The following is a 27,450-nucleotide window of genomic DNA, read 5'->3' as shown; positions in this document are numbered from 1 at the left end:
TTAACGTATCTGCTAGTCCCACTCCAAACTGGCAGTGTTTCGATAGCTTGCGCAGTTCCGTTAAGTACTCAGCATTGCTTTCGTCTTTGTGTTGGTTCCTTTTATGGAACTTAAATCGTTCTGCTATCAGCAGCGGTGTGGGGTTTAAGTGGTCCTGTAGGATTTCTACTATGCTTTCGAAATTCTTATTCACAGGCTTCTCTGGGGTTATTAGGTTTCGCAGTAACCCATAAGTTTTTGCACCCATGGAATTTAACAAAACCAGTGCTTTCCTAGCATCTGGCACTTCATTCACCCTGCAGTACACCTCAATACGTTCCACATATGTCGCCCAATCTTCGACTTCATTGTCGAACGTAGAGATACTGCCACTCTTCGGCATCCCTGGGTGTGATTTAACTGTCAAAAATGGTGTCTCCCGCGCTTTCCCTTCTTCTCCGCTGGCACAAACTGGCATCTCCCGCGCTTTCCTTTCTTCCCGCGCTCGCCCTTCTTCTCCGCTGCGGCTTCCAGAAATGGCGTCTCCCGCGCTCTTCCTTCTTCTCCGCGGCTCAATGGCGTCTCCTGCGCTCTCCCTTCTTCTCCCCACGGACACTGTTCAGCCCTTGAGCCCTGGCTGTGCTCTGCGCATTTTTTTTTTGTGCGCCTTTCCCATTTCCGCCGCTCGGTCCTGAACCCGGCTGCTGCTTTACCCTCTCTCTCTCCATTTTGTTTTTCCTCGACGCCGCTCGGTATTCAACCCCCGGCTGCGCCCTGTGCGCTTCACCCTCTATCTTACCACGTCGACGCTGCTCGGCTTTTTCTCTGCCGTCGGTCGGCTCCAGCCGCCGCTGTCCGGGAAGGGTCTGCACTGTACCTGTCGTCAGTCTGTTGCTGATCGTCGTGGCTGGGGAACCAAGCCCGGCTCTCCACAGCCTCCCCTGCGATGTTCACTCTCTGCCGGACGACTGGGCGGTTGCTCGTGGTCGACGCCCGTGTTTCTGGCCTCGACTTTCTTCCACCGCCCTCCCGGAGCGAATCCTCGAAGGGAAATGCAGAGTTGCAGGTAGATTTGAATCGACACTCGTCGCCACTGTTAGATCCGTGATTCTTTAAATAGGATGTTTCCCCAAGGACTACACGGATGCTGTAACTTAACAATCAACAGGTACTTACTGGAGTAGAGTAGTCTCAAGACTGAAGTACAAAAGCCTGCTCCGGCTTTATATACAGGTGTGGTCACTGCGGGTACTACAGTATACAGGAGCTGTAAAACAGTCCTCTCTTAAAGGTACATACACAATACCCACCTTTGCGGTCTGTGAGTCAGCCACAGCTGCAGGCGGCTGCTCTCTAGCCTTAGTGCGGTTAACCCTTGCTGACCGTTCTCCACTCTCCGCCTTCAACAGCTTGCACTGATTAATGTGGAACTACTTTATGCGGCGGGGCATCTTGATGGCATACACCATGGGGCTTGCCTTGTCCACAGTGCTGTATGGTCCCATATACAATGGTTCGAAACTTCCCATCCGGGCAAAGTTTCTTACCATGACCTGATCCCCTATCTCCCATTCGTGGTGCCTGTTGGGTTCTAGCAGCAGTCGGTTACTCCGGTGCTGTTTTCCCATGTTGCTAGCAGCCTGCCAGTGAATCTGTTTGAGGTGTTCAAACAGATTCCTGACAAAACTGTCCCGGTTCACCTCTCTGAGCTGACCTTCTGTCAGCACCGGTGCTAGAACATAGGTGGGGGTCCGCATAACCCTGCCAGTCATCAGCTCGTGTGGGGAATACCCCGTGCTTTTTGACTGGCTGGCTCGGATCCCCATCAAGACCAACGGTAAGACCTCCACCCACTTCTTGGGTGAGTCTCCTGTCTCCTTTCTCAGCTTTTCCTTGATAGTACTGTTTAAATGCTCTACATGACCCGATGACTGTGGGTTGTAGGCGACGTGCCATTTCCCTTTAGTGCCGAGTACCATGAGGGTCTCCTGCATGACCTGTCCGGCAAAGTGACTCCCTTGGTCAGACTCCACATACTGTGGGAGTCCCCATCGTGAGAACACTTCCCTGACCAGGATCTTGGCTGTACCCAACGCGGTAGCTGTACGGCAGGGAAAAGCTTCTACCCACTTTGAGAACACATCCACCAGGACTAGACAATACTTGTAGCCTCCCTGGGCGGTGGGTAGGGGCCCGATGTAATCGATCTGGATCGACTGCCATGGTCCCTCTACCCTCCTGGTGTGTCCCAAAGATACTTTCCTTTTCTGGGGGTCAGGGTTATTTGCAGCACACACCAGACAGTCGGCACAGAACTCGCGGACCTGTTCCCTCAGTCCTGGCCACCATCCTGCCTGTTACACCCATTGCCAGGTGGCCTCAGGCCCGGGATGCCCCGCTCCAGGACCCTCATGGGCCAGTTGGAGGAATTCCCTTTGGTGCTGCTGCGGCACTACCCATTGCTCCCCCCTGAACAGCATGCCTTCCTTGACGGTGATGGCTGCTGTACCGTACGGGCCCTCTACCTTCTCCCCTTTTGTGAACGCATCCAGGACGGCTCTGAGGATGGGATCCTGTACCTGTGTCTGCTTTAGGTCCGGGACCAAGGCTACCCCTTGTGTGCCTCCTTTGTCCCGGATTGCGGTTAAGACCCTGTCTGGTAGGGGTCCCAAAACTCTCCTTCCCGAGCTCCCTGCTTGGCTAGTTCATCTGCCCTTTGATTCCCCTCTCTCAGGGGCTCTGTCTTCGAATGGGCCTTAACCTTGTGGATAAAGACCTTCTCTTCTTTCCCTACTGCTGTCATGATTTTCTCTAGCAGAGGCTTGATGGCCAGAGGTCTCCCGTCGGCGGAGGTGTATCCCCGACGGGACCAGATGGCCAGGTATTCCGTACACGAATTGCACGTGAACATGCTGTCCGAGCAAATCGTTTATGGGGTAGGGAATTTCTCGGGGTGTGTAACCATGTACACTACCGCGGACAGTTCAGCCTGCTGGGCGCTCATGATGCTGGGGAGTTTAATTGCCAGGGCAATGTCTGCCCCTGGGTCATAAACTCCACACCCTGTGAGTCGTTTCCCAGCAGATACTGTGCTGGAACCGTCCACATAGATTTCGCGGCCTGTGGGGTGTATCCCGGCCCGAAAACCTATGTCGACTTCCCATACCCCTTCAATGGATATCCCTGGATAGATCATGTTGGCTGCGAGCTTGGGTTCACAGAGACCTTTCACCCTTAGGTCCATCTGGGAGAGAAGCAGGGTCCAGTGAGCAATGCGGGCACTGCTCACTGTCCCACCTTTAATTCTCCCATCTAGGAGCATCTGGGTGGGCATGTGATGGGTGAGGAGGGTGATTGGCGAGGTGCCTGTGAAGATCAATGATCTTTTCACAGCCCAGTGAGTGGCAAGGAGGTGCCTCTCACAGTTGAAATAGCCCTTTTCCACCTCTGTGAGTATCCTGGAGGAGTAAACCACCGGTCTCAGCTGACTGTGCCGCTCCTGGAGCAGCACTGCACTCAGACTGTCCCCGCTGGCTGCTACCTCCAAAAAAACTCTTTCTCCCCAACAATCGCCCCTAGAGCTGGTGCAGCCTGCAGATTTTTCTTGAGGCTTACGAATGCTGCCTTGCAACCCTCATCCCAAACCCACTCCACTCCCTTGTGTAGGAGTCGGAGCAGAGGGGCTGCTGTGGCGGCGTAATCTTCAATAAAATCCCGGCAGTACCCTGTTAGCCCTAGAAAAGATCTCACTCCTGTCACTGTACTGGGGGCTGGTAACTCCTGCACTGCTTCCCTTCTGGCTTTATCTATGGCCCTTTCCCCTGCTCGTACAGCCAGCCCTAGGAACTTTACTTCCTTTTGGCCGATCTGTACCTTCTTGGGGTTTACCTTAAAACCTTCCTGCTTCAGCAACTCCAACAGTTCAGCCAGTAGTGGACCGTGTTCCTCTCCTTCATCAGTGAATAGGAGCAGGTCATCCACATACTGGACCAACTGTCGGGGTCGGCTGAAGCCTTTTAAGCAATCTGCCATACACTGATGGAAGATGCTGGGGCTATTGTGGAACCCCTTTGGTAGGCAGTTTCAGGTGTACTGTTGGCCCTTAAACGCAAAGGTGAACTTGTACTGGTCCTCTCTCCATAGAGGGATGGACCAAAACCCGTTGGAAATATCCAGCACCATGAAGGTGGTCGTGGAGGCTGGAATACTTCCAATGAGGTCGGAGACAGCTGCGACCGTGGGTGCACAGGCGGGGATGTTCCTACTGAGCACCCGATATTCCACCAGGAGTTGTCCGGTTTCCTAACCGGCCACAATGGAGAGTTTACATGGGTGGCTATTGGTCTCAATAGCCCCTGTTTGACCAGAGAGGTCATGGCCGTTTCCATGTCCTTCTCTGCCTCTTTGGGGAAATTATACTGCTTTTGTGGTCGGGTCATGGGGTCCCCGTCTACACTCACTTCGACCCCGTTCACCCTCCCACAATCATGCTTGTGAGTGGCAAATGCGCTGAGGTGTGCTCACACAAATGCCTGGTACTCCACTGGAGTGTTACTGACCATTTGCTCGAGGTCGTAACCCTCCTTGGGTTTTAGGGTACACAAGGTCCCCTTGCCCTGTTTCCCTGGGATAACTGCCACTTCACTCTCTTTGCCGGTGCATGCTGCCCACAAACAGTGGTTCCTAAGATCCACTAGAATACTGTGGCCTATGATAAAATCAGCCCCCAGGATCCCCTTCCCTTCCTGCTCCCACTTCATTAAAACACAAGTCCACTTGGTGTGGAGTGCTCCTAAATGAATGGACAGCGGGGCAGAGGACGAGCCAACCTGCTCGTTACCTGTGAACCCCACTAAGCTGTACGGGACCCCGTTAGACAGAGGTGAGGCAGCGGGGTTATCTGAATAGACTATGGTGCTTGAAGCTCCCGTGTCCAACAGATAGGTCCCTTTTACCTTTTCCACTTCCATCTTAACAAGCGGTCTTTTCCATACATCATACTCAAGGGGACACAGATAGACAGGCTGCGCTGGCTCTAGTCATAAGTCTGTGTTAACTGGGGGGGCAGATGGAGTTAAAGCACCTGTGGCTGTGGCTACCTTCCCTGGGCCAGCCAACAAAACTCGAAGTGCAGCTACTATCGAATCTACTGTGGGGAAAGAGGTCGGTGTTTCTGCCTTTGGGGCGGGAGCTGGGGCATTCTTTCCTGCACTATCCTTCCAAGGATTTTTACAGTCCCTTCTCCAATGCCCACTCTTCCCGCACCCGAAGCAGTTATGCCTCACATCGGAAGGGTAACCCCCTTCCTGGTGTCATTCCTTCTTACCCTGGCTGGGTTTTAACTCATGCACTTTCCTTTTTGTCTGTGGTTCGTCTACCCCCCTACCGTTACGGTAAGCCAGGGTCAGTTGTCTGACCACTGTCTCCTCGGTGACTTGGGGGCTCTTTGGGTCGAACCACAGCTTGGCCTTGGCTCTGATCCGTGGCAAGCTGTTTGCCACCAGACTTCGGATCCAGTGAGCCAGCTCATCCTGGTTCAAGATAGCCCGGTCGAGATCCCCATTACAGGCACTCCTGTACACAGGCTACACAGCCTGTCTGCGAAAGCCTGTGGGGTCTCCCCTGCTAACTGTGTAGTCTTCTCCACCCGGGAGAACGGACTACCATCATTCATCCCCATCGCCTCCAGAACTTGATCCCGGATGGCAGCATACCCTCCCTGTCCCTTCTTGCACTCAGCAGAGAGGGACTGGTACAGCTTGCCATCTAAGGTGAACAGGAGCATCTTGGCCATTTCTGAGTCGTCGCACTCATTAATGCCTGCTGCTTGTTCCACTTCCATAAAGTGAACTGAGGGGTCTCCCTTGTGGGTGGGCTTACTCAAGTGGCTTGCCATAGCCCTAAGCTGTTGGGTCCCATGGGGCATCACAAACTGGCTTTCAAGGGGCCCCTGGCTCCCACCTACCCCAGGTGGGCCAAACTTTTGCTGTCGAGCTGGGCACATCGGCCCCGGCTCCGACCTTTCCTGTATTTGTTTGCCCACTTCTGCCTGCTGCCAAACCAAGTCAAAACCCGGCGCCACAGGTGGCGGTGGTGTGCACTCCTCCCTGTCTTCCCAACAGATTGCTTGTCCCTTCTGCTGCCCAACTGAGTTGTTCCCCGGCGCCACAGGTGACGTCTGAACAGTTTCTACTTCCACTTCCAGGTCTACCCGGGCCGCACCCAGGCTTACTAGGCATACCATGCCTTTTGCCCTGGACAGAGCAAGTTTTAAACTGTCTATCTGCTTTTGACAGGGGCCGTGATCTCCCGCTTCAAAATCCCTAGTGCTTGCTACTTGATAAGCTGCCTTTATATTCCTGTACTGCTCCTCCTGTTCCCTTAACTGTCTGGTTAGGCGAGCTTTCTCCTCTTTCAGTACCAGCTCATTTCCTTTTGTGTTTCTCAACTAGCTGCAATTTCTCTTGATTCTGTGCTTGTAATTCTTGCAATAGTTCCTCCCCTGCTAAAGCTCTTGCCTGAGACAGTTTGGCTGCCTCCTGCAGATCTGCTGTCAAAGCTTTTACCTGCTGATCTAAAAGCTGGGTCTGTCGTAGGGCACAGACCAACCAGATGGCCTTCTCTACCGACTTCTTATGATCCTTGCTCTTAGTCCATTTGGCTGCAGTGTCCATAAGACGCCCAGCACGCAACAGACTGGTCACCCACTTCTTTGTGGGTAGGCCTCAGAGCGGCGGCGGGAGGAATCCGAGCGGCAGCGACCTATAAAAGGTAAGCCCGAGGCGTGGATAGGCCTCAGAGCGGCGGCGGGAGGAATCCGAGCGGCAGCGACCTATAAAAGGTAAGCCCGAGGCGTGGGTAGGCCTCAGAGCGGCGGCGGGAGGAATCCGAGCGGCAGCGACCTATAAAAGGTAAGCCCGAGGCGTGGATAGGCCTCAGAGCGGCGGCGGGAGGAATCCGAGCGGCAGCGACCTATAAAAGGTAAGCCCGAGGCGTGGGTAGGCCTCAGAGCGGCGGCGGGAGGAATCCGAGCAGCGACCTATAAAAGGTAAGCCCAAGCGTGGGTAGGCCTCAGTGCGGCAGCGGCGGGAACTCGAGCGGCGGCAGTATAAAAAGGTAAGCCCGAGGCGTGGGTAGGCCTCAGTGCGGCAGCGGCGGGAACTCGAGCGGCGGCAGTATAAAAAGGTAAGCCCGAGGCGTGGGTAGGCCTCAGTGCGGCAGTGGCGGGAACTCGAGCGGCGGCAGTATAAAAAGGTAAGCCCGAGGCGTGGGTAGGCCTCAGTGCGGCAGCAGTGGGAACTCGAGCGGCGGCAGTATAAAAAGGTAAGCCCGAGGCGTGGGTAGGCCTCAGTGCAGCAGCGGCGGGAACTTGAGCGGCGGCAGTATAAAAAGGTAAGCCCGAGGTGTGGGTAGGCCTCAGTGCAGCAGCGGCGGGAACTTGAGCGGCGGCAGTATAAAAAGGTAAGCCCGAGGTGTGGGTAGGCTTACTAATCTCCAATCTCGGAGGGAGAGAAGTAAAAAGTAATCGAGGTGTGACGTCACCACAAAGCAGGTAAGTGATTGGTTGGGAGTATTTCTCTCTTTTTTAAAACTTTAACTCTGTGGTTTATAGTTTTTAAGGTCTCTGTGGTGTAGCGGGACAGTTTGTAAACCAGGGCCCTTAAATATATCATTTAAAAATAATAATAATAAATTTAATTAATTACATAGAATGATAGAATGGGAGAGCAGGTGATGTGTTACTGTTGCAATATGTGGGAGCTGGTGGACACCATTGATGTTCACAGTGATCACATTTGCAGTAAGTGTTGGCTGCTCGAGGAACTCCGGCTCCGTGTTGATGAGCTAGAGTCCGAGCTTCAAACACTGCGACACATCAGGGAGGGGGAGAGTTACCTGGACTCTGTGTTCCAGGAAGTAGTCACACCAATTAGATTAACTAATTCAGATGTAGTCCATGGTCAGGGACAGGATGGTGTGACTTTGAGTGAGGCAGGTACGGGGATCCAGGAGGTAGTGTTGGAGGAGCCGCAGCCCTTGCACTTGTCCAACAGGTTCGAGGCTCTTACTCCCTGTGGGGACGGGAGCGGGGACTGCAGGGAGGATGAGCAACCTGGCCACAGCACCGTGGAATGGGGGGCCATTCAAGTGGGGGGAGTAAAAAGAAATGTTGTAGTGGTAGGGGATAGTATCATTAGGGGGATAGATAGGGTTCTTTGCAGCCGAGAGCGAGAGTCCCGAAGGCTGTGTTGCCTGCCCAGTGCCAGGGTTAAGGACATCTCCTCTGGGCTGGGGAGAAACTTGGAGTGGGAGGGGGAGGATCCAGTTGTCGTGGTCCATGTTGGTACCAACGACATAGATAGGACAAGGAAAGAGGTTCTGCTGAGGGAGTATGAGCAGCAAGGGGCCAAATTAAAACTAAAACCAAACTAAAAATGTCAGCGGAGAAGGCAATAGAGCAAGGTAGCAGTGGGGGAATTAAAAACCAGAGCATGTCAGGAAGGGACAGAATGTATAAAGATAAAGGTAAAGTAGTAAAGGGGGTAAAAGCAGGAATAAATTGTCACAAAACATATTTAAAAGTTCTTTATCTGAATGCACGCAGCATTCGTAACAAAATAGACGAGTTGACGGTACAAATAACTACACATGGGTATGATCTGGTGGCCATTACAGAAACATGGCTGCAAGGTGACCATGACTGGGAACTAAACATCCAGGGGTATTTGACAATTAGGAAGGACAGACAGGAAGGAAAGGGAGGTGGGGTGGCTATGTTAATAAAGGATGGAATCACTGCAATATTGAGAAATGATATTGGGTCAAAGGATCAGGATAGTGAAACAGTTTGGGTGGAGATAAGGAATAATAAGGGGAAAAAGTCACTAGTGGGCATAGTCTAAAGGCCTCCTAACAGTTGCAACTCTGTTGGTCGGAGTATAAATCAGGAAATAGTTGGGGCTTGTAATAAAGGAACAGCTATAAAGCTATAATCATGGGGGATTTTAACTTTCATATTGACTGGACAAATCAAGTTGGGCAGGGCAGCCTTGAGGAAGAGTTCATAGAGTGCATTAGGGACGGGATCCTTGAGCAGTATGTTACTGAACCAACCAGGGGGCAGGCAATCTTAGATCTGGTCCTGTGTAATGAGACAGGATTAATAAAAAATGTCCTAGTAAAGGATCCCCTTGGAATGAGTGACCATAACATGGTTGAATTCCAAATTCAGTTGGAGGGTGAGAGAGTTGGATCTCAAACCAGTGTACTAAGCTTAAATAAAGGAGACTATGAAGGTATGAGAGCAGAGTTGACTAAAGTGGACTGGGAAAATAGATTAAAGTGTAAGACGGTACATGAGCAGTGGTGTACATTCAAGGAGATATTTCACAACTTTCAAGAAAAATATATTCCACTGAGGAAAAAGGGGCATAAAAGAAAAGACAGCCATCCGTGGCTAAGTAAAGTAATAAAGGATAGTATCCGACTGCAAACAAGGACATATAAAGTAGCCAAATCTAGTGGGAGGATAGAAGATTGGGAAGCATTTAAAAGCCAGCAAAGAATAACTAAAAGATTAATTAAGAAAGGGAAGATAGATTATGAAAGTAAACTAGCAAAAAATAAAAAACAGATAGCAAGAGTTTCTACAGTTATATAAAAAGAAAAAGGGTGGCTAAAGTGAATGTTGGTCCCTTAGAGGATGAGACCGGGAAATTAGTGGTGGGGAACATGGAGATGGCAAAAACGCTGAACAAATATTTTGTATCCGTCTTTACAGTAGAGGACACTAAAAATATCCCAACACTGGACAAACAGGGGGCTATAGTGGGGGAGGAGCTAAACAGGATTAAAATCACTAAGGAGGTGGTACTCGGTAAGATAATGGGATTAAAGGCGGATAAATCCCCTGGACCTGATGGCTTACATCCTAGGGTCTTGAGAGAAGTAGCGGTAGGGATTGTGGATGCATTAGTGGTAATTTTCCAAAACTCCCTGGATTCAGGAAAAGTCCCAGCAGATTGGAAAAGTGCTAATGTAACGCCCTTATTTAAAAAGGGAAGTAGACAAAAGGCTGGAAACTATAGACCAGTTAGCCTAACATCTGTGGTTGGTAAAATGTTGGAGTCCATTATTAAGGAAGCAGTAACAGGACATTTGGATAAGCATAATTTAATCGGACAGAGTCAGCATGGTTTTATGCAGGGGAAGTCATGTTTGACAAATTTGCTCGAATTCTTTGAGGTTGTAACAAACAGGGTGGCTAAAGGGGAACCAGTCGATATGGTGTATTTGGACTTCCAAAAGGCTTTTGACAAGGTGCCACACAAAAGATTACTGCACAAGATAAAAAATCACGGGATTGGGGGTAATATACTGGCATGGGTGGAAGATTGGCTATCTAACAGAAAACAGAGAGTTGGGATAAATGGTTCATTCTCGGGTTGGCAATCAATGACTAGTGGTGTTCTGCAGGGGTCAGTGCTGGCACCCCAACTCTTTACAATCTATATTAACGATTTGGAGGAAGGGACCGTGTGCAACGTATCCAAGTTTGCCGATGATACAAAGATGGGAGGGAAAGCAGTGAGTGAGGAGGACATAAAAAACCTGCAAAAGGACATAGACAGGCTAAGTGAGTGGGCAGAAATTTGGCAGATGGAACATAATGTTGGTAAGTGTGAGGTTATGCACTTTGGCAGAAAAAATCGAAGAGCAAGTTATTATCTAAATGGAGAGAAACTGCTACAGTACAAAGGGATCTGGGGGTCCTGGTGCATGAAACACAGAAGGTTAGTATGCAGGTACAGCAGGTGATCAGGAAGGCCAATGGAATCTTGGCTTTTATTGCAAGGGGGATGGAGTATAAAAGCAGGGAAGTCTTGCTTCAGTTATATAGGGTACTGGTGAGGCCACACCTGGAATACTGCGTACAGTTTTGGTTTCCATATTTAAGAAAAGATATACTTGCTCTCGAGGCAGTTCAGAGAAGCTTCACTCGGTTGATTCCGGAGATGAAGGGGTTGACTTATGAGGAATGGTTGATTAGGTTGGGCCTCTACTCATTGGAATTCAGAAGAATGAGAGGCGATCTTATCGAAACATATAAGATTGTGAGGGGGCTTGATCGGGTGGATGCGGTGAGGATGTTTCCACTGATGGGTGAGACTAGAACTAGGTGGCATAATCTTAGAATAAGGGGCTGCCCTTTCAAAACTGAGATGAGGAGAAACTTCTTCACTCAGAGGCTGGTAAATCTATGGAATTTGCTACCTCAGAGAGCTGTGGAAGCTGCAACATTAAATACATTTAAAAAGGAGATAGACAGTTTCCTAGCTGATAAGGGAATTAGGGGTTATGGGGAGCGGGCAGGGAAGTGGACATGAGTCTAGGTTCAGATCAGCCATGATCCTATTGAATGGCGGAGCAGGCCCGAGGGGCCGTATGGCCTACTCCTGCTCCTACTTCTTATGTTCTTATGTTCTTGTGATATTCACCTTCTCAAAAATGTAACAGGAAATCCTCTCTTCCATCTTCATTCTCTCATTGAACACAGGGTCTATTGCATTACTTCCCTTTTGCCAAAGTCCTGCCGCGGTCGCCATGATGTAAGGGGTGGTGTGTGGGCTGTTTGTCAGCTTCACCTCTGACTCCTTTGAGCGGTTTGAATCGCTCCCACTCCCTTTTGTTCTAGACTTTGGACTTATTTGGGGGTTGTAATAAACTTGCAACAGACACCTGGGTTAGTCAAAAGAATTCAGATCTTTATTTTGAGACAGGAAAAATATACAATACAATAAAACTTATAGTCTAAAAGGGTGGGGGACACTCGGAATAAGCGAGGGAGAATTACAATATAAAAAATCCATTACCCTCCCAACCCCACTACACTAGCTAGGCTGTAATCCAGAGGACCAGGAAATGCTCACCCAAACGACTTTCTTGACAGATTGTAGAGGTTCGCGATTTTGGGGTTCTCCTTAGTTGTGGCGGTTGGGGCCTGCCGTACCCCGGACGTGGTAGAAGACTGCACCTGCATTGGGTCTTCAGTTTGGGTTGGTCCGCTGATGCGGTTAGTCGCGCTGTTGGATGTATCGGGTGATTACCTAATTTTCTTTGGTTAGGGCTAGTTTTAGGGTCTTTTTTGTCCGAATCTTACCATGGGGTAAGTCAGATTAGCCTGTAGAGTGGAAACAAGTCTTTGGTTTGTGAGTTTTTCGGCGGTTGATTTCTTGTTGGTCGCGGTGGCCCAATATTACCTGGTTGGTGGTAATATTGGTGGTTGTTGGTTTCTGTAGGCCTTCGGTTGCCGCGACTTTCGTTCTCCTTCTGTTCCTTCAAGTCTCCGTTCAGCTGTACTGTGCTCTCGCTGACCTTCTGACGAGCTGACTTCTGAGCTGTACCGTTTTGAACTGAAAAGGCAGGCCTCAATTATACTAATTTGGGGTCTGGTTTATCTGACTGCCAAATGTCGGCTTTCTTTGTTAAATTTGGCGGGCTCGTTATTTGTAATTGGTTTTAAAACTTTAACGAGCTTCGGGGATGGCCCATCTAAACTTAACGAGTTTCGGGGATGGTCCATCTAACTCTTAATTGACTTTTAACTGGTTTTGGGATTGCCTTGAAACTAGTTTAAATGCAAAACGTTTGTCAATCTCTTTGATTGGTTTTGGACTGCTGCTTTAATTGTTGTATCCTGTAGGGCTATGTTCTTTCCTTTGTGTTGCTGGGGGTAGGTACTGCTTTATTCATGTACCTTGGCTCTGCGAATTTTGGCAGGAACAGGTTCTATTGTCCTTATGTAAAGCTGGGGTGGCCCAGGACATTCCCAGACTGTCCAATATCCAAACTCGGGGGCCCACCCCACCTCCCCTGTGTCACAGCCTTTTGCAAGCCTGAACATGTCTTTTAAACCAGCCAAATCTTCCTGGGATTTTTATTTTAAATCCCTTCAGCCCAATAATTCCTTAAAACAGTCCAAAATTTCTTCCTTCCTTACACTTAGGGAAAATGTGTAATTTAACTCTTTGAATTCTTCTGTTAGGCCCAACCATACATTTTATCCTTTTTACAGATTTCTTCTGTGATGGTCCAAAAGTCGTTTTAAATAAGGCTTTCCTTCTGTTCTGGGGTTTTGCAGAATTTTGCGAACCTTACACATTAATTAAACATACACTTAACAGCAGCATTTACGAAAAAAACCTTGCGAGTTTGTACCGGAGAATCCAAACATTAACAGCGAAATTGCCGGCTGATCGAGCCTCTACAAGTTCAGAGGTCTCTCTCCCAGCAAGTTTTCTTTTATATTGGGCAGCACGGTGGCATAGTGGTTAGCACTGTTGCCTCACAGCGCCAGGGACCCGGGTTCGAATCTGGCCTCGGGTGACTGTCTGTGTGGAGTTTGCACATTCTCCCCGTGTTTGCGTGGGTTTTCTCCGGGTGCTCCGGTTTCCTCCCACAGTCCAAAGATGTGCAGGTTAGGTTGATTGGCTATGATAAAAAAATTGACCCTTAGTGTTAGGGGGATTAAATACGGGGATAGGGTGGGATATGTGTTGGTGTAGGGGTTACAGGGATTGGGAGGGATATGTGTCGGTGCAGGCTCGATGGGCCAAAATGGCCTCTATCTGTACTGTGAGGTTTCTGTGATTTCTGTGATCTGTGAAAAATTGTGGTTGGAGGCCTATCTCCGGAGTAAGCTTCTGACCCGCAAAAGAATTCCGCACCTACCTGATGGCGGCGAGGCTGCGAAAACTTGCGGTCTGACGCTGCGAAGTGGAGGCAGGGAAATGACACATGGATCCCAGGGGCGCTGGCCGTGTGGAAACGTACCTGGGATCACGTGGGCCTGATCCTCCAATCACAAAGCAGAATTCCATTTTAATAATTTCCAAAGGGAAACCTGTAATCAGATGTAATGGAATCCCAAAATATGATCTAATTACAATTTACAGAATTAGAATTTAAATTGTAATTAGCTTCAGTCCACCAACCTCACTAAAAATTTAAATTTTTGATAATTTTCAACATCTTTAAAAATCCAGGCCAATATTTTGATACAGTGTATGTGTATAATTTCCGATATGAAAATGTTTCAATCATGCCAGAAAAATCCCCTTACACTGATGCAAACAGGCTCTGCGTTTGTTTGCATCAACCGTAACATTTCCATGCACAATTGCTAACCAGTCGACTCTGTGCCAGGAATTGCTTTTTCGTGGCCTGCGCAGATGGCCTGTCAATGCATATGTTGACAGACTGCAAGTTCCGGATTTTGCGCATGCACAAGGGAGCTATGGTGGCGTACTGTGAGAGTACGCAGCCATACCAAATGCAAAATCCAGGCCAATGTTTTTTTCAATCCTGTTATGTTTTATTATTATCTAATATTCCTTTCATGTCCCCTGTCAATGACTTCAGTTTTACAAATCCTAAGCCCTTGCCACAGTACCGAAACGGCTCTCATCTAAGTCACAAATGACATCCTTTGTGACTGTGACGAAGGTAAACTATCCCTCCTCGTTCTTCTTGACTCGTCTGTAGCCTTTGACATGGTTGACCACTCCATCCTTCTCCAACGCCTCTCCACCATCGTCCAGCTGGGTGGGACTGCACTTGCCTGGTTCCATTCTTATATATCTAATTGTAGTCAGAGAATGACCTACAACGGCTTCTCTTCCCGCTCCCACAACGTTACCTCTGGTGTCCCCCAAGAAACTATCCTTGGCCCCCTCCTATTTCTCATCTACATGTTGCCCCTTGGCGACATCATCCGAAAACACAGCGTCAGTTTCCACATGTACGCTGATGACACCCAGCTCTACCTCACTACCTCTTCTCTCGACCCCTCCACGGTCTCTAAATTGTCAGACTGCTTGCCCGACATCCAGTTCTGGATGAGCAGAAATTTTCTCCAATTAAATATTGGGAAGACCGAAGCCATTGTTTTCGGTCCCTGCCACAAACTCCGTTCCCTAGCCACTGACTCCATCCCTCTCCCTAACATCTGTCTAAGGCTGAACCACACTGTTCGCAACCGTGGTGTCATATTTGACCCTGAATTGAGCTTCCGACCACATACCTGCAGCATAACTAAGACCGCCTATTTCCACCTCCATAACCTCGCCCGTCTCCCCCCCCGCCTGCCTCAGCTCATCTGCTGCTGAAACCCTCACCATACCTTTGTTACCTCTAGACTTGACTATTCCAATGCACTCCTGGCTGGCCTCCCACATTCTACCTCACGTAAACTTGAGGTGATCCAAAACTCGGCTCCCCATGTCCTAATTCGCACCAAGTCCTGTTCACCCATCACCCCTGTGCTCGCTGACCTACATTGGCTCCTGGTTAAGCATTATCTTGATTTCAAAATTCTCATCCTTATTTTCAAATCCCTCCATGGCCTCGCCCCTCCCTATCTCTGTAATCTCCTTCAGCCCCACAACCCCCTGAGATATCTGCACTCCTCTAATTCTGCCCTCTTGAGCATCCCTGATTATAATCACTCAACCATTGGTGGCTATGCCTTCTGTTGCCTAGGCCCTAAGCTTTGGAATTCCCTGTCTAAACCTCTCTGCCTCTCTTTCCTCCTTTAAGATGCTCCTTAAAACCTTTTCTGTCCTGTGAAGCGCCTTGGGATGTTTTTCTACGTTAAAGGCGCTATATAAATACAAATTGTTGTTGTTGATCTGTCAGTCACATCCTTAAGATGAAGTCAGTTACAGAAATACATGAACTATCAAAGGCCTTCTAACACTCCTGTGTGGGTGTTACTTTTCCATCACCTTCGGCCGTATTCGATAAATGTCGCCTTCCAGGGTGGCCTTTGCATGCAGCCGCTTTGTATAAATACAACCACCTTCAATATCACAGACACCTAACCACCATAAAATTGTCACATCTCTCTTATGTCCCTGTGAAATTAAAAGACAAATAAATTACAAGATGGCGTTCTGTCTGCATACCCACTTGCACCTACCATAATCAAACGGACGCAATGCTAGTGAGATCAGTTTCAGTTGGAAAGTTACTAAACACAGTTAAATTAATATAAAGAGAAATCAATAGCAATCCCATTTGATTAACCCTTCAGTAACAATTCCCATCACCAACCAAATATTTTCATCCACTAACCTGTCTGCTTTCTGGGAACCATTCCTTCTGTGATGCCCTTGTTCACTTTTCCAACAACTTATTTCTAGCTGCCCTTCCACGTGTACTTTTCTATGCAACCAAAGCAAATGCAGCACCTGTCCGTTTGTCTCTTTTACTTAAACGTCCAGGGCCCCAAATATTCCTTCCATCTGTACCTCCTCCAATTGAATATACTGTATCATCTGATCTACACTGTAAAACCAAACACAGATTGGGTGACTGCTTTACCAAACATCTCTTTTATCCACAAGTGTGCTGTTAGCCTCCCTGTGACTTATCACTACAATTTCCTATTCCATTCCCACTCTGATCTTTCTCTTTGGCCTCCTAGACTGATCTAACGTAGTCTAAGTGATGCAGTTCTATGCTCCGAACATTGGCTTTAAACAAAAATATTCCTCTGAATCATCTGAAATAGACATTAAGAAGGATTGTACTTAAGTAAAACTTATGATGTTATTTTGTAAAGGAGCAGTTAAAAAACTGAACATAGGGTGCAGTTTCCTCAAAAACACTTGCATGTCTTTTAGGTTGCAGAAAACGTAGCAAAAACGTTTGAAACCCAGAAAACAGAACTGCGAGAAATCCAGGACAGGTCTCCTGTCCGTTTAAGAAGCAGAAGCGGAACTCCAACCGGACGGAAAACACCCTTCCAGGATAGATCAACACCTGACCCTGAGTTGGTAAGTACTATCAGAAGGAGATGGGAGTTTTATCAATGGAAATAAAATTCATCAGTTTCTATAACGGACGGGCAATCGCTCCGATAACTTACTGCCCATTGTGTTTTATAAAGAAGGGAACGTGGTGTGTTGTTGGTGATTGTAAGTGAGGCCAATGGTGTTTGGGAATTGAGAAGTGGTGTGGGAGTAGTTATGGGGACTGTGGAAGTGAGGTATATGGAGGGTAGTGAGTAGTTGAGGGAGAAAAATATTGAGGATTTGGGGATTAAGGGTAGTTGGGTAGAAGGGGTACATGGAGTAGTGAATAGTTGAAGGGATAGGGAGTACTGTGGATAGTGAGTATTTGGTGTAATGAATAATTGGAGTAAGTGGAATGTTGTAGTAAGAATTCAATTGGGACAAAGGGATTAATGGTGGAGGGAATAGTTTGCATTGGGGAAGGATAGTGGGTATGGTCGTAATGAATAGTTGAAGGGGTGAATATTGAGTACTGAGGGAGAAGACAGCTGAGGGAGATTTGTGTGGCAGCTAGTGCATATTAAGGGGGTAATGAGTATTTGGGGGTCAGTGGGTAGTTGGGGAAATAAATAGTTTGGAGATGGGCAGTGAGTAATAGACATTGGGGAGTGAGGGAGTTGATGGAAGCAAAGTGTAATATGGGATACAGGTAAGGATTGCAATTTGAAATAAATATAAATTTGGAAAAGTAGACTTATATGGATGATTGAACATGAAGGAGCGCAGAGTTAATTGCACTGAAGCACACAGACATAGAAACATAGAAATATAGAAGATAGGAGCAGGAGTATGCCATTCGGCCCCTCGAGCCTGCCATTTAATGAGATCATGGCTGATCATCCAAATTCAGTACCCTGTCCCTGCTTTCTCCTCATATCCCTTGATCCCTTTAGCCTTCAGAAATATATCTAACTCCTTCTTGAATATATTTAATGAATTGGCCTCAACGGCCTTCTGTGCTGGAGAATTCCACAGGTTCACCACTCTTTGGGTGAAGAAATTCCTCCTCATCTCAGTCCTAAATGGCTTTACCCGTTATCCTTAGACTGTGACCCCTGGTTCTGGGCTCCCCCGCCATCGGGAACATCCTTCCTGCATCTAGTCTTTCTAGTCCTGTTAGAATTTTATAAGTTTCAGTGAGATCCCCTCTCATTCTTCTAAACTCTAGTGAATACAAGCCAAATCGACCCAATCTCTCTTCATACGTCATTCCTGCCATCCCAGGTATCAGTCTGGTGAATCTTCGCTGCACTCCCTCCATGGCAAGCACATCCTTCCTCAGATAAGGCGACCAAAACTGTATACAATACTCAAGATGTGGTCTCACCAAGGCCTTGTACAACTGCAGCAAGACATCCTTGCTCCTGTACTCGAATCCTCTTGCTATGAAGGCCAACATACCATTTGCCTTCTTAACCGCCTGCTGCACCTGCATGCTTACCTTCAGCGACTGGTGCACAAGGACACCCAGGTCTCATTGCACTTCCCCTTTTCCCAATCTATTGCACTTCAGATAATAATTCTGCTAAATGTTTTTGCCACAAAAGTGGATAACCTCGCATTTATCCACATTATACTGCATCTGCCATGCATCTGCCCAATCACCCAACCTGTCCAAATCATACTGGAGTTTCTCAGCATCGTCCTCACAGCACACACGCCCACCCAGCTTTGTGTCGTCTGCAAACTTAGAGATATTATATCCAGTTCCCTCGTCTAGATCATCATTAATATATATTGTGAATAACTGGGGTCCTAGCACCGATCCCTGCGGTACCCCACTAGTCACTGCCTGCCACTCGGAAAAAGACCCGTTTATTCCAACTCTTTGTTTCCTGTCTGCCAACCAGTTCTCTATCCAAGTCAATAGCTTACCCCCAATCCCACGTGCTTTAACTTTGCACGCTAATCTCTTATGCGGGACCTTATCAAAAGCCTTCTGAAAGTCCAAATACACCACATCCACCGGTTCTCCCTTATCTATTTTACCAATTACATCCTCAAAAAATTCCAGTAGATTAGTCAATCACAATTTACCTTTTGTAAATCCATGTTGACTTTGTCCAATCCTGTCACTGTTTTCCAAGTGCTCTGCTATTACATCTTTTATAATGGACTCTAGCATTTTCCCCACTGCCGATGTCAGGCTTACTGGTCTATTATTCCCTGTTTTCTTTCTACCACCTTTTTTAAATAGTGGGGCAACATTAGCTACCCTCCAATCCATGGGAACTGTGCCAGAGTCTATAGAATTTTGGAAGATGACCAGCAATGCCTCTACTATTTCTAGGGCCACTTCCTTAAGTACCCTAGGATGTAGATTATCAGGCCCTGGGGATTTATCAGCCTTCAATCCCATCAATTTCCCTAACACCATTTCCCTACAAATACTGATTTCATTCAGTTCCTCCCTCTCATTAGACCCTATATTCCATGACATTTCTGGGAGTCCTCCTTAAATCAGTCCACATTTATTTGTGTCCTCCTTTGTGAAGACAGAACCAAAGTATATATTTAATTGGTCTGCCATTTCTTTGTTCCCCATTATAAATTCCCCTGATTCTGACTGCAAGGGACCTACGCTTGACTTCACCAATCTTTTTCTCTTTGCATATCTATAGAAGCTTTTACAGTCAGTTTTTATGTTCCCTGCGAGCTTACTCTCATACTCTATTTTCCCCCTTTTAATTAATCCCTTTGTCCTCCTTTGCTGAATCCTAAACTGCTCCCAGTCCTCAGGTTTGCTGCTTTTTCTGGCCAATTTATATGTCCTCTCCTTGGATCTTATGCTATCCCTAATTTCCCTTGTTAGCCATGGTTGAGTCACCATTTTTGTTTTATTTTTATGCCAAACAGGGATGAACAAATTCTGTAGTTCATCCATGCGATCTTTAAATGTTTGCCATTGCCTATCCACCGTCAACCCTTTCAGTAACATTCCCCAATCCATCCTAGCCAACTCGCATCTCATACCATCGTAGTTTCCTTTATTTAAATTCAGGACCCTAGTCTCTGAGTCAACTACTTCACTCTCCATCTTAATGAAGAATTCGATCATATTATGATCGCTCTGCCCCAAGGGGCCTCGCACAACAAGATTGCTAATTAATCCTTTCTCATTACATAATACCCAGTCTAAGATGGCCTGATCTCTCGTTGGTTCCTCGACATATTGGTCCAGGAAACCACCCCGTATACACTCTAGAAATTCCTCCTCCACAGTATTGTTACTAATTTGGTTAGCCCAATCTATATGTAGATTAAAGTCACCCATGATAACTGCTGTGCCCTTATTGCACGTGTCTCTAATTTCCCATTTAATGCCATCCCCAACCTGAACATTAATGTTTGGGGGTCTGTATACAGCTCCCACTAACGTTTTCTGCCCCATGGTATTTCTCAGCTCTACCCATACAGATTCCACATCATCAGAGCTAATATCCTTCCTTACTATTGTGTTAATCTCCTCTTTAACTAGCAATGCTACCCCACCGCCTTTTCCTTTTTGCCTGTCTTTCCTGAATGTTGAATACCCCTGGATGTTGAATTCCCAGCCTTGGTCACCCTGGAGCCATGTCTCCGTAATCCCAATTATATCATATCTGTTTACATCTATTTGCGCAGCTAATTCATCCACCTTATTACGAATACTCCTCGCATTAAGACACAAAGCCTTCAGGCTTGTTTTTTTTAACACTCTTAGGCCATTTAGAATTATTATTTACTGTGGCCATGTTTGATTTATACCCTTGATTTCTCTGACTGCCACTTTTGCTTTTCTCCTTGTCTTTTGGTTCTATCCTTGCTTCCCTTTCCTCTGTCTCCCTGCACAGGTTCCCAACCCCCTGCCATTTTAGTTTAAACCCTCCCCAACAGCACTAGCAAACATTCCCCCGAGGACATCGGTCCCAGTCCTGCCCAGGTGCAAACCGTCCAGCTTGTACTGGTCCCACCTCCCCCAGAACCGGTTCCAATGTCCCAGGAATTTGAATCCCTCCCCCTTGCACCATTCCTCTAGCCACGTATTCATCTGAAATATCCTTCTATTTCTACTCTGACTAGCACGTGGCACTGGTAGTAATCCTGAGATTACTACCTTTGAGGTCCTGTTTTTTAATTTACCTCCTAACTCCCTATATTCAGCTTTTAGGACCTCATCCCGGTTTTTACCTATATCGTTGGTACTTATATGCACCACGACAACTGGCTGTTCACCCTCGCCCTCCAGAATGCCCTGCAGCCGCTCGGAGACATCCTTGACCCTTGCACCAGGGAGGCAACATACCATCATGGAGTCTCGTTTGCGGCCGCAGAAACGCCTATCTATTCCCCTTACAATAGAATCCCGCTTTTTTTCCTCCCGTCCTGTGCAGCAGAACCACCCATGGTGCCAGGAAGTTGGTTGCTGCTGCCTTCCCCTGATAAGCCATCTCCCTCAACAATATCCAAAGCGGTATATCTGTTTGAGAGGAGGGGATGGCCGCAGGGGACCCCTGACACCATGCAGGAGTTCAGAGAGCGAGAGAGAGAAGGAGGTAACCACAGGGAAGCGGAGAGAGAGCTGAAATGAACAGAGGGAGCTATGGAGGGAAAAGAGCACGGCCAAAGCAAATATGGAGCCATGAATGACGGAGCGAGGGAGGGCCGAAGTGGATAAATATTTATGTACATAAATGGAAGCAATAGAACAGATTAGAAATAAATGAGCCATGGAGGAATGGAGAGCAAACAGGCAGAGAGAGACAGCCATGTAGAGTGATCTTAAGCAGAGAGTAGATTTAAGTTTACAATGAGATTGATTGATTTATAAAATAACTTAAAGGGCAAAGAAATTATGAAGCAAGATTCTTATAATAATTGTTTGCCACAGTTGAAAGAAAAGAATGAACTTGGGCGACAAATTGGCCTCAGTAGCACCCTTTTTTTGGGCGCAGCGAGTGCCTATAGGGATCCAAAATGACGCCCATGGCGCACGTGCACACTTCTGATGCGAAGTGTGACGGACGCCATCTTGGTGAAGGCGTTAGCGCACATGCAGCTAACGTCCGCCGGAAGTATGCAGAGCAGGCAAATCATGACGTCAACATTTGATGCCAGCGTTGCCATTTTGGAGCTCCACGCACCAGCCAACGCCCTCTCTTAAGCTCGCACAGCTGAACACGCGTTAAGCAGCATGACGGACTCCCACCAGCGCTATTTAAAGGGATCACCAACTACTTACAAGTTAGTTGCTGGATGATTTCTTCTGGCTGTTGCTACAATTCTACATGGTTTTGGTACTTTCCATAGTTGTTTCAAGTTTCAAAAGTCTATAGGGAGTGATGTGGCAGATGCTGAAGTACGTTTTGCTGACTTCAAGACTTCTGCACAAACTAGTTGCTCCCGAACATGGGTGCAGTAGTAGGCCTTCCTCTTGGAATCAGGCATGACTGGGAGAATGAACAGAGGCCATGCAGAGCAGGACAAGCTGCTGGAAGAGGGAGGAGGCGGAGGGGGAGAAGGGCTCTCAGCAGGAGGCCATATCCATTTGGGGTGTTCAGGGAGCAATTCCCCGACCTGAACTTCAGGGACGACCAGTGTTTAAGACATCTACGCTTCACTAAGGAGGTCATCACTGAAATCTGTCAACTGCTGCTGCCACAACTCCAACCTCAGAACAGGGCAAGGACCTCATTGCCAGTGGCTGTGAAGGTGACCATGGCGATGAACTTTTATGCGTCTGGCTCCCTCCAGGCTGGTGCTGGGGATATTAGCAACATCTCGCAGTTTGCAGTCCACTGTTGCATAAGGGAGGTCATTGAGGCTCTCTAGTTAAAGAGACTGCGGCAGCAGTCTGGCCTGGCCGGCTGACAGGCAACAACAAAGGCGCTGGTGGAGTGACAGGGATGGGATCACGAATGCTGTCATTGTGAGAGAGGACAGCAGGTTCGTGCTCCATGGAGCCACTGACACTCCCCCAGGGCAGTGTCTCAGCAATCCTTGTAATCTGTTTGAGGACAGATTGATGGACTGCTGTAGCACCTTGCAAGCCCCTTTGTACACTGGTATCCACAGCCATGATGGCAGCAGTCTGAGTTGAGCTTGTATGACATCAGTCTGAGCTTCCACTGCAGCACTCAGACATTTGGTGGAAGCTGCTTGTTCTGCAATGGAGCCTGAGACATCGGCCATCAGATGCTGCATCATGGTTGGGTTCACAAGTGTGTTGATGGAGTTGGCCACCCATTCTATGCTGGAAAGGATGGGCTCCAAGCTCTGCGCAAAGCTCTGTGCCAAGTTGGTGTCGGACTCCTCTATGCTCCTTGACATTGAATACAGGCTTTCTGGCAAGCTTCCCAATGCACCAAGCATTTTGGTGTGTAGATCCATCAGCATTCTTCTGTAGCATACCCCAGCAGTGCTCATCTGAGTCCTCTGCAGCAGAACTCATGTGTGACCTCGCCTTCTGGTGAACTGGCACCTGCGCTACCCTTGCCCCCTGCCCTGGCTGCAGCCCACTCATGCCCGGTGACTCACCGCGTGCTGATCTCACCTGTATGGTATCCTGTAAGTTACACGCAGTATCAGTATCTGTGCTGGTGGCTGCAAGTGTGAAATCAAGTGATGGTGGTGTGTCTTCGTCATCACTGCCTTCTTGGTCTTCCTCCACTGCCTGGCCAGGCTACAGTTCTTGGGTATCTGAAAGGAAAGAGGCACAAGGGTAAGGTTGTGGTGAGGGGAGAGGGGAAAGTAAGAAGTGCATGCTTACACCACCTGCAGCTTGTAAGTCAGAAGAGATTGTGGGATGAGGGGGAAGTGGGATGTGAGAACGAGGATTAGGTATGAGGATACCATCACCTTCAATGGATTTAGCCCCACCGCTGGCCACGGCCTCAGCAATGGCAGTTCTGATAATGGCCAGCACCGTCTCCTCCATGGGGGTTAGAACATGCAGGCACACCTGTCCCCTTCCAGTCAGTGCATGCTGCCTCTAGTTGTGTGCCATATTCTCCTACGATAGAGGGAAGTGTATCAGTGAGTGTCGTCCAATCTGTTTGGGTGATGTGGCTATCATGGTTGAATAGCTGGCAGTGTGTGCAAGCTGTGAATGTGGATGTGAGGCTTGTAACAGTGCTAAGTGTGTAATGGTGAGGTGAAGCATATGAATGTTAGTAAGTCCTGATTGGAGTTCTTTGAGGATGTAACTAGTGGAGTAAACAAAAGGGAACCGGTAGATGTGGTGTATTTGGATTTTCAGAAGGCCTTCGATAAGGTCCTACACAAGAGGTTGGTGAACAAAATTAGGGTACATGGAATTGGGGGTAATATACTAGCATGGATTGAGAATTGGTTAACAGACAGAAAACAAAGAGTAGAGATAAATGGGTCTTTTTCAGGATGGCAGGTTGTGACTAGTGGTCTACCGCAAAGATCGGTGCTTGGGCCCCAGCTATTCACAATCTATATCAATGATTTGATGAGGGGACTAAATGTAACATTTCCAAATTTGCTGATGATACAAAGCTAGGTGGCAGTGTCAATTGTGAAGAGGATGTGAAGAGGCTTCAAGGGGATCTCGACAGGCTCAGTGAGTGATCGAGAACATGGCAGATGGAATATAATGTGGATAAATGTGAAGTTATCCACTTTGGTAGAAAAAACAGAAAGACAGAGTATTTCCTAAATGGTGAAAGATTGGGGAATGCAGATGCTCAAAGGGACCTGGGTGTCCTTGTACATGAGTTACTGAAAGTGAATGTGCAGACGCAGCAAGCCATTAGGAAGGCAAATGGTATGCTGGCCTTCATTACAAGAGGATTTGAGTACAGGAGTAAAGAAGTCTTATTCCAATTATATAGGGCCTTGGTGAGACCACACCTGGAGTACTGTGTACAATTTCGGTCTCCTTACCTAAGGAAGGATATACTTGCCATAGAGGGAGTGCAACGAAGGTTCACGGGATTGATTCCTAGGATGTCGGGACTGTTGTATGAGAAGAGATTGAGTAAACTAGGCCTGTATTCTCTTGAATTCAGAAGAATGAGAGGGGATCTCATTGAAGTATACAAAATTATTACAGGGCTTGATAGGGTGGATGCTGGGAGAATGTTTCCCTTGGCTGGGGAGTCTAGAACCAGGGGCCACAGCCTCAGGATAAAGGGTAGGCCATTCAGGACTGAGCTGAGAAGAAATTTCTTCACACAGAGGGTTGGAATTCTCTACCCCAGAGGGCTGTGGAGGCTCAGTCATTGGGTATATTCAAAACAGAAGTCGACAGATTTCTGACTAGTAAGGGCATCAAGGGATATGGTGATATGGCCGGTGAATGGAGTTGAGGCAGAAGATCAACCATGATCTCATTGAATGGCAGAGCAGGCTTGAAGGGCCGAATGGCCTACTCCTGCTCCTATTTTTTATGTTCTTAATAGAGATTTTTGGTAGGTGAGTGATGGGGGTGTGGTGAATTGAGCAGTGGCTGAGGCTAGTGGCACAGTTTGTAGGATATAGCATTTGAAGATGAATTCAGTCACCATGACCACTCGTGTGAGGTCAATAAACTTCTTGCGGCACTGCATCTAGATTTTTGGGGCTACAGTCCTGGCATTAACCTCCATGGCTATCTGTTCCCAGGGCCTTTTCACTGTGTGTCTGGAGGGCCTCCTGGCTCTCTACGGATACAGGATGTCTCTCCTCCTTTCCACCTCCTCCACCAAGACCTCCAGTGCAGCGTCGGAAAACTTTGGCACCCACTCTCTCCCATGTTCAGCCATTCTTCTGTCTTTCCCAGGTCAGATTCAGTTCACAAAGGACTCGCAGCACCTGCTCCAGCCACAGTGCACCTCCCATTTAAGAGGTGCAGGCTAGCTTTAAGCAGTGCAAGCTATTTTTAAGTAGTGCTAGCAAGTTACGAACTTGGGCCCCCTACTGATGCATGCAGCCAATCAACAGCATGGTTAGCACTGGCTGCACGCACAATCATGCTAATAGCGATGTGCGATTACCCCGCGCCTGTTTTCGGGGCTATCCAATTTAACTCTTGTGTTTATATAGCACCTTTTAGGACTGTAGGATGTCCCAAAGTCCTTCACAGTCAATGAAATACTTTTGAAGTTTAGGCACTGTTATAACATAGGGAAATGTTACATCCAATGTATCCCACAGCAAGGTCTTACAAACAGCAATGAAATAAATGACTGGATAATTTGTTTTAGTGATGTTGAAGGATAAATGTTGACCAGAGCACTTGCTCTTCTTTGAGTAGTGCCATGGAATCTTTTGCGTTCACATGAGAGGGCAGATGGGGCTTCAATTTAATGTCTCATCTGCAACACCACACCTCTCACAGTGCAGTACTCCATCACTATGGGACTGAAATGTGAGTCTAGATTATGTACTCACATCTCTGGAGTAGTGCTTGAAGGCGCAACCTTCTGAGGTGAGAGTGCTATCACTGAGTCAAGGCTGATACTAGCATTAAGAAATATAAATTGAGTTAGCCTAAAACTAATAATGCTAAGGAGCATGGCGCCATACAGTGCCATCTACTATGGAGATGCAAATAAGTACTTGGGATTAATGAAATTAAGTATATTGTCCTCAGGTGTGATGGAAATAGCATGAAGCGATCTTCAGTTCAAAGTGTGCATTGTATGCAAAGCTTATAGGAGCCAAATTTCCTTGTCTATTCTGGCAGACACCGACTGTAACTCCAGCAGGAGTCCAGGCTTGGAAATAGGCTAGGGCTCTGCTTACCTAGATCGCAACCTAGAATGAGATTTCCCCGCCTGGCTTTGTAAGAGGCAGAGCCTCCACCTACCCTATACAAGGCCACTCACATGTAAGGAGCTAGCCTGTGGTTGGGGACTCCTTATGCTGGGAGCTCACACTTTCCTGGCCCATATAGGACATGGAGGCCTAGAAATTCGGTAGGTCTAGCGCCGCATTTGAGGCGCTAGAGGGCCTAGCGCCGGAGTTATGGCCAGTTGAGAAATTCCCTGGGACCCTAAATCGGCATTGCACCGGTAGCGCTGCGCCGGCACCGATGACGTCATCGGTGTGCGCAGCATCCCGGTTGCCGTGGTAACCCGGCCCCAGGCCGAAATTCAGTTGCGCCCGCCTCGCCCGTGGCAGGCGCAACTAAGACTCTGGCAACAGAGTCTTCCCCCAGTGTGCGCCGGCGCATAAAGGTGGAGCGGCGGCCGGCCGCGTTCCCGGCGGCCGCCTGCCCGCACCTCCCTTCCCGGACTCCTGCATTCCCCCCCTGCGGCCCTGATCAGTGTCTCATGCGAGCCCGGCACTTCCCCGAGGTGCCGGGCTCAGATGTCGGGTCAATCCGCCGGACAGTTGTCGGCTGCAGGCAGCTCCTCCTTAACAGGAGGAGGAGGCCTGCAGTTCCCCCGCCTGCCGCACCGCATCGGGTGCCGCAGCAGGGGATTAGCGCCGGGAAACCCAAGTTCACGCCAGTTTTGAGGCGCTAAAGGAGGGTTTTAGCGCCCGCCGCCGTCTGGGCCCGGCGCACCCGAATTTTCGTCGCGCGCTGCCGCATTACCGCTGGCGCAAACTTTCTGGCGCTACAGCCCTGGCAAGACCAGAACCCAATTTCTAGGCCGGTATGTTTGGAGGCTAGTGAACCAAA

The 27,450-nt window shown here is 48.1% G+C and overlaps 1 protein-coding gene across 1 annotated transcript in view; it reads left to right on the top strand.

Annotated features, from left to right (window-relative positions):
- LOC147121625 (uncharacterized) overlaps positions 1-27,450 on the top strand; it is a 273,615-nt gene that overhangs the window by 159,647 nt on the left and 86,518 nt on the right. Inside the window, 1 exon segment of the mRNA XM_085982020.1 lies at positions 16,665-16,817. Coding sequence (XP_085838146.1) covers positions 16,665-16,817 — 153 coding nt within the window.

This window comes from Somniosus microcephalus, chromosome 3 (assembly GCF_052327205.1).
Source record: "Somniosus microcephalus isolate GS21.2 chromosome 3, FLI_Smic_1.0, whole genome shotgun sequence".
NCBI lineage: Eukaryota > Metazoa > Chordata > Chondrichthyes > Squaliformes > Somniosidae > Somniosus > Somniosus microcephalus.
The sequence above is the reverse complement of the archived record's forward strand: the minus strand, read 5'-3'. Positions and strand labels throughout refer to the sequence as shown.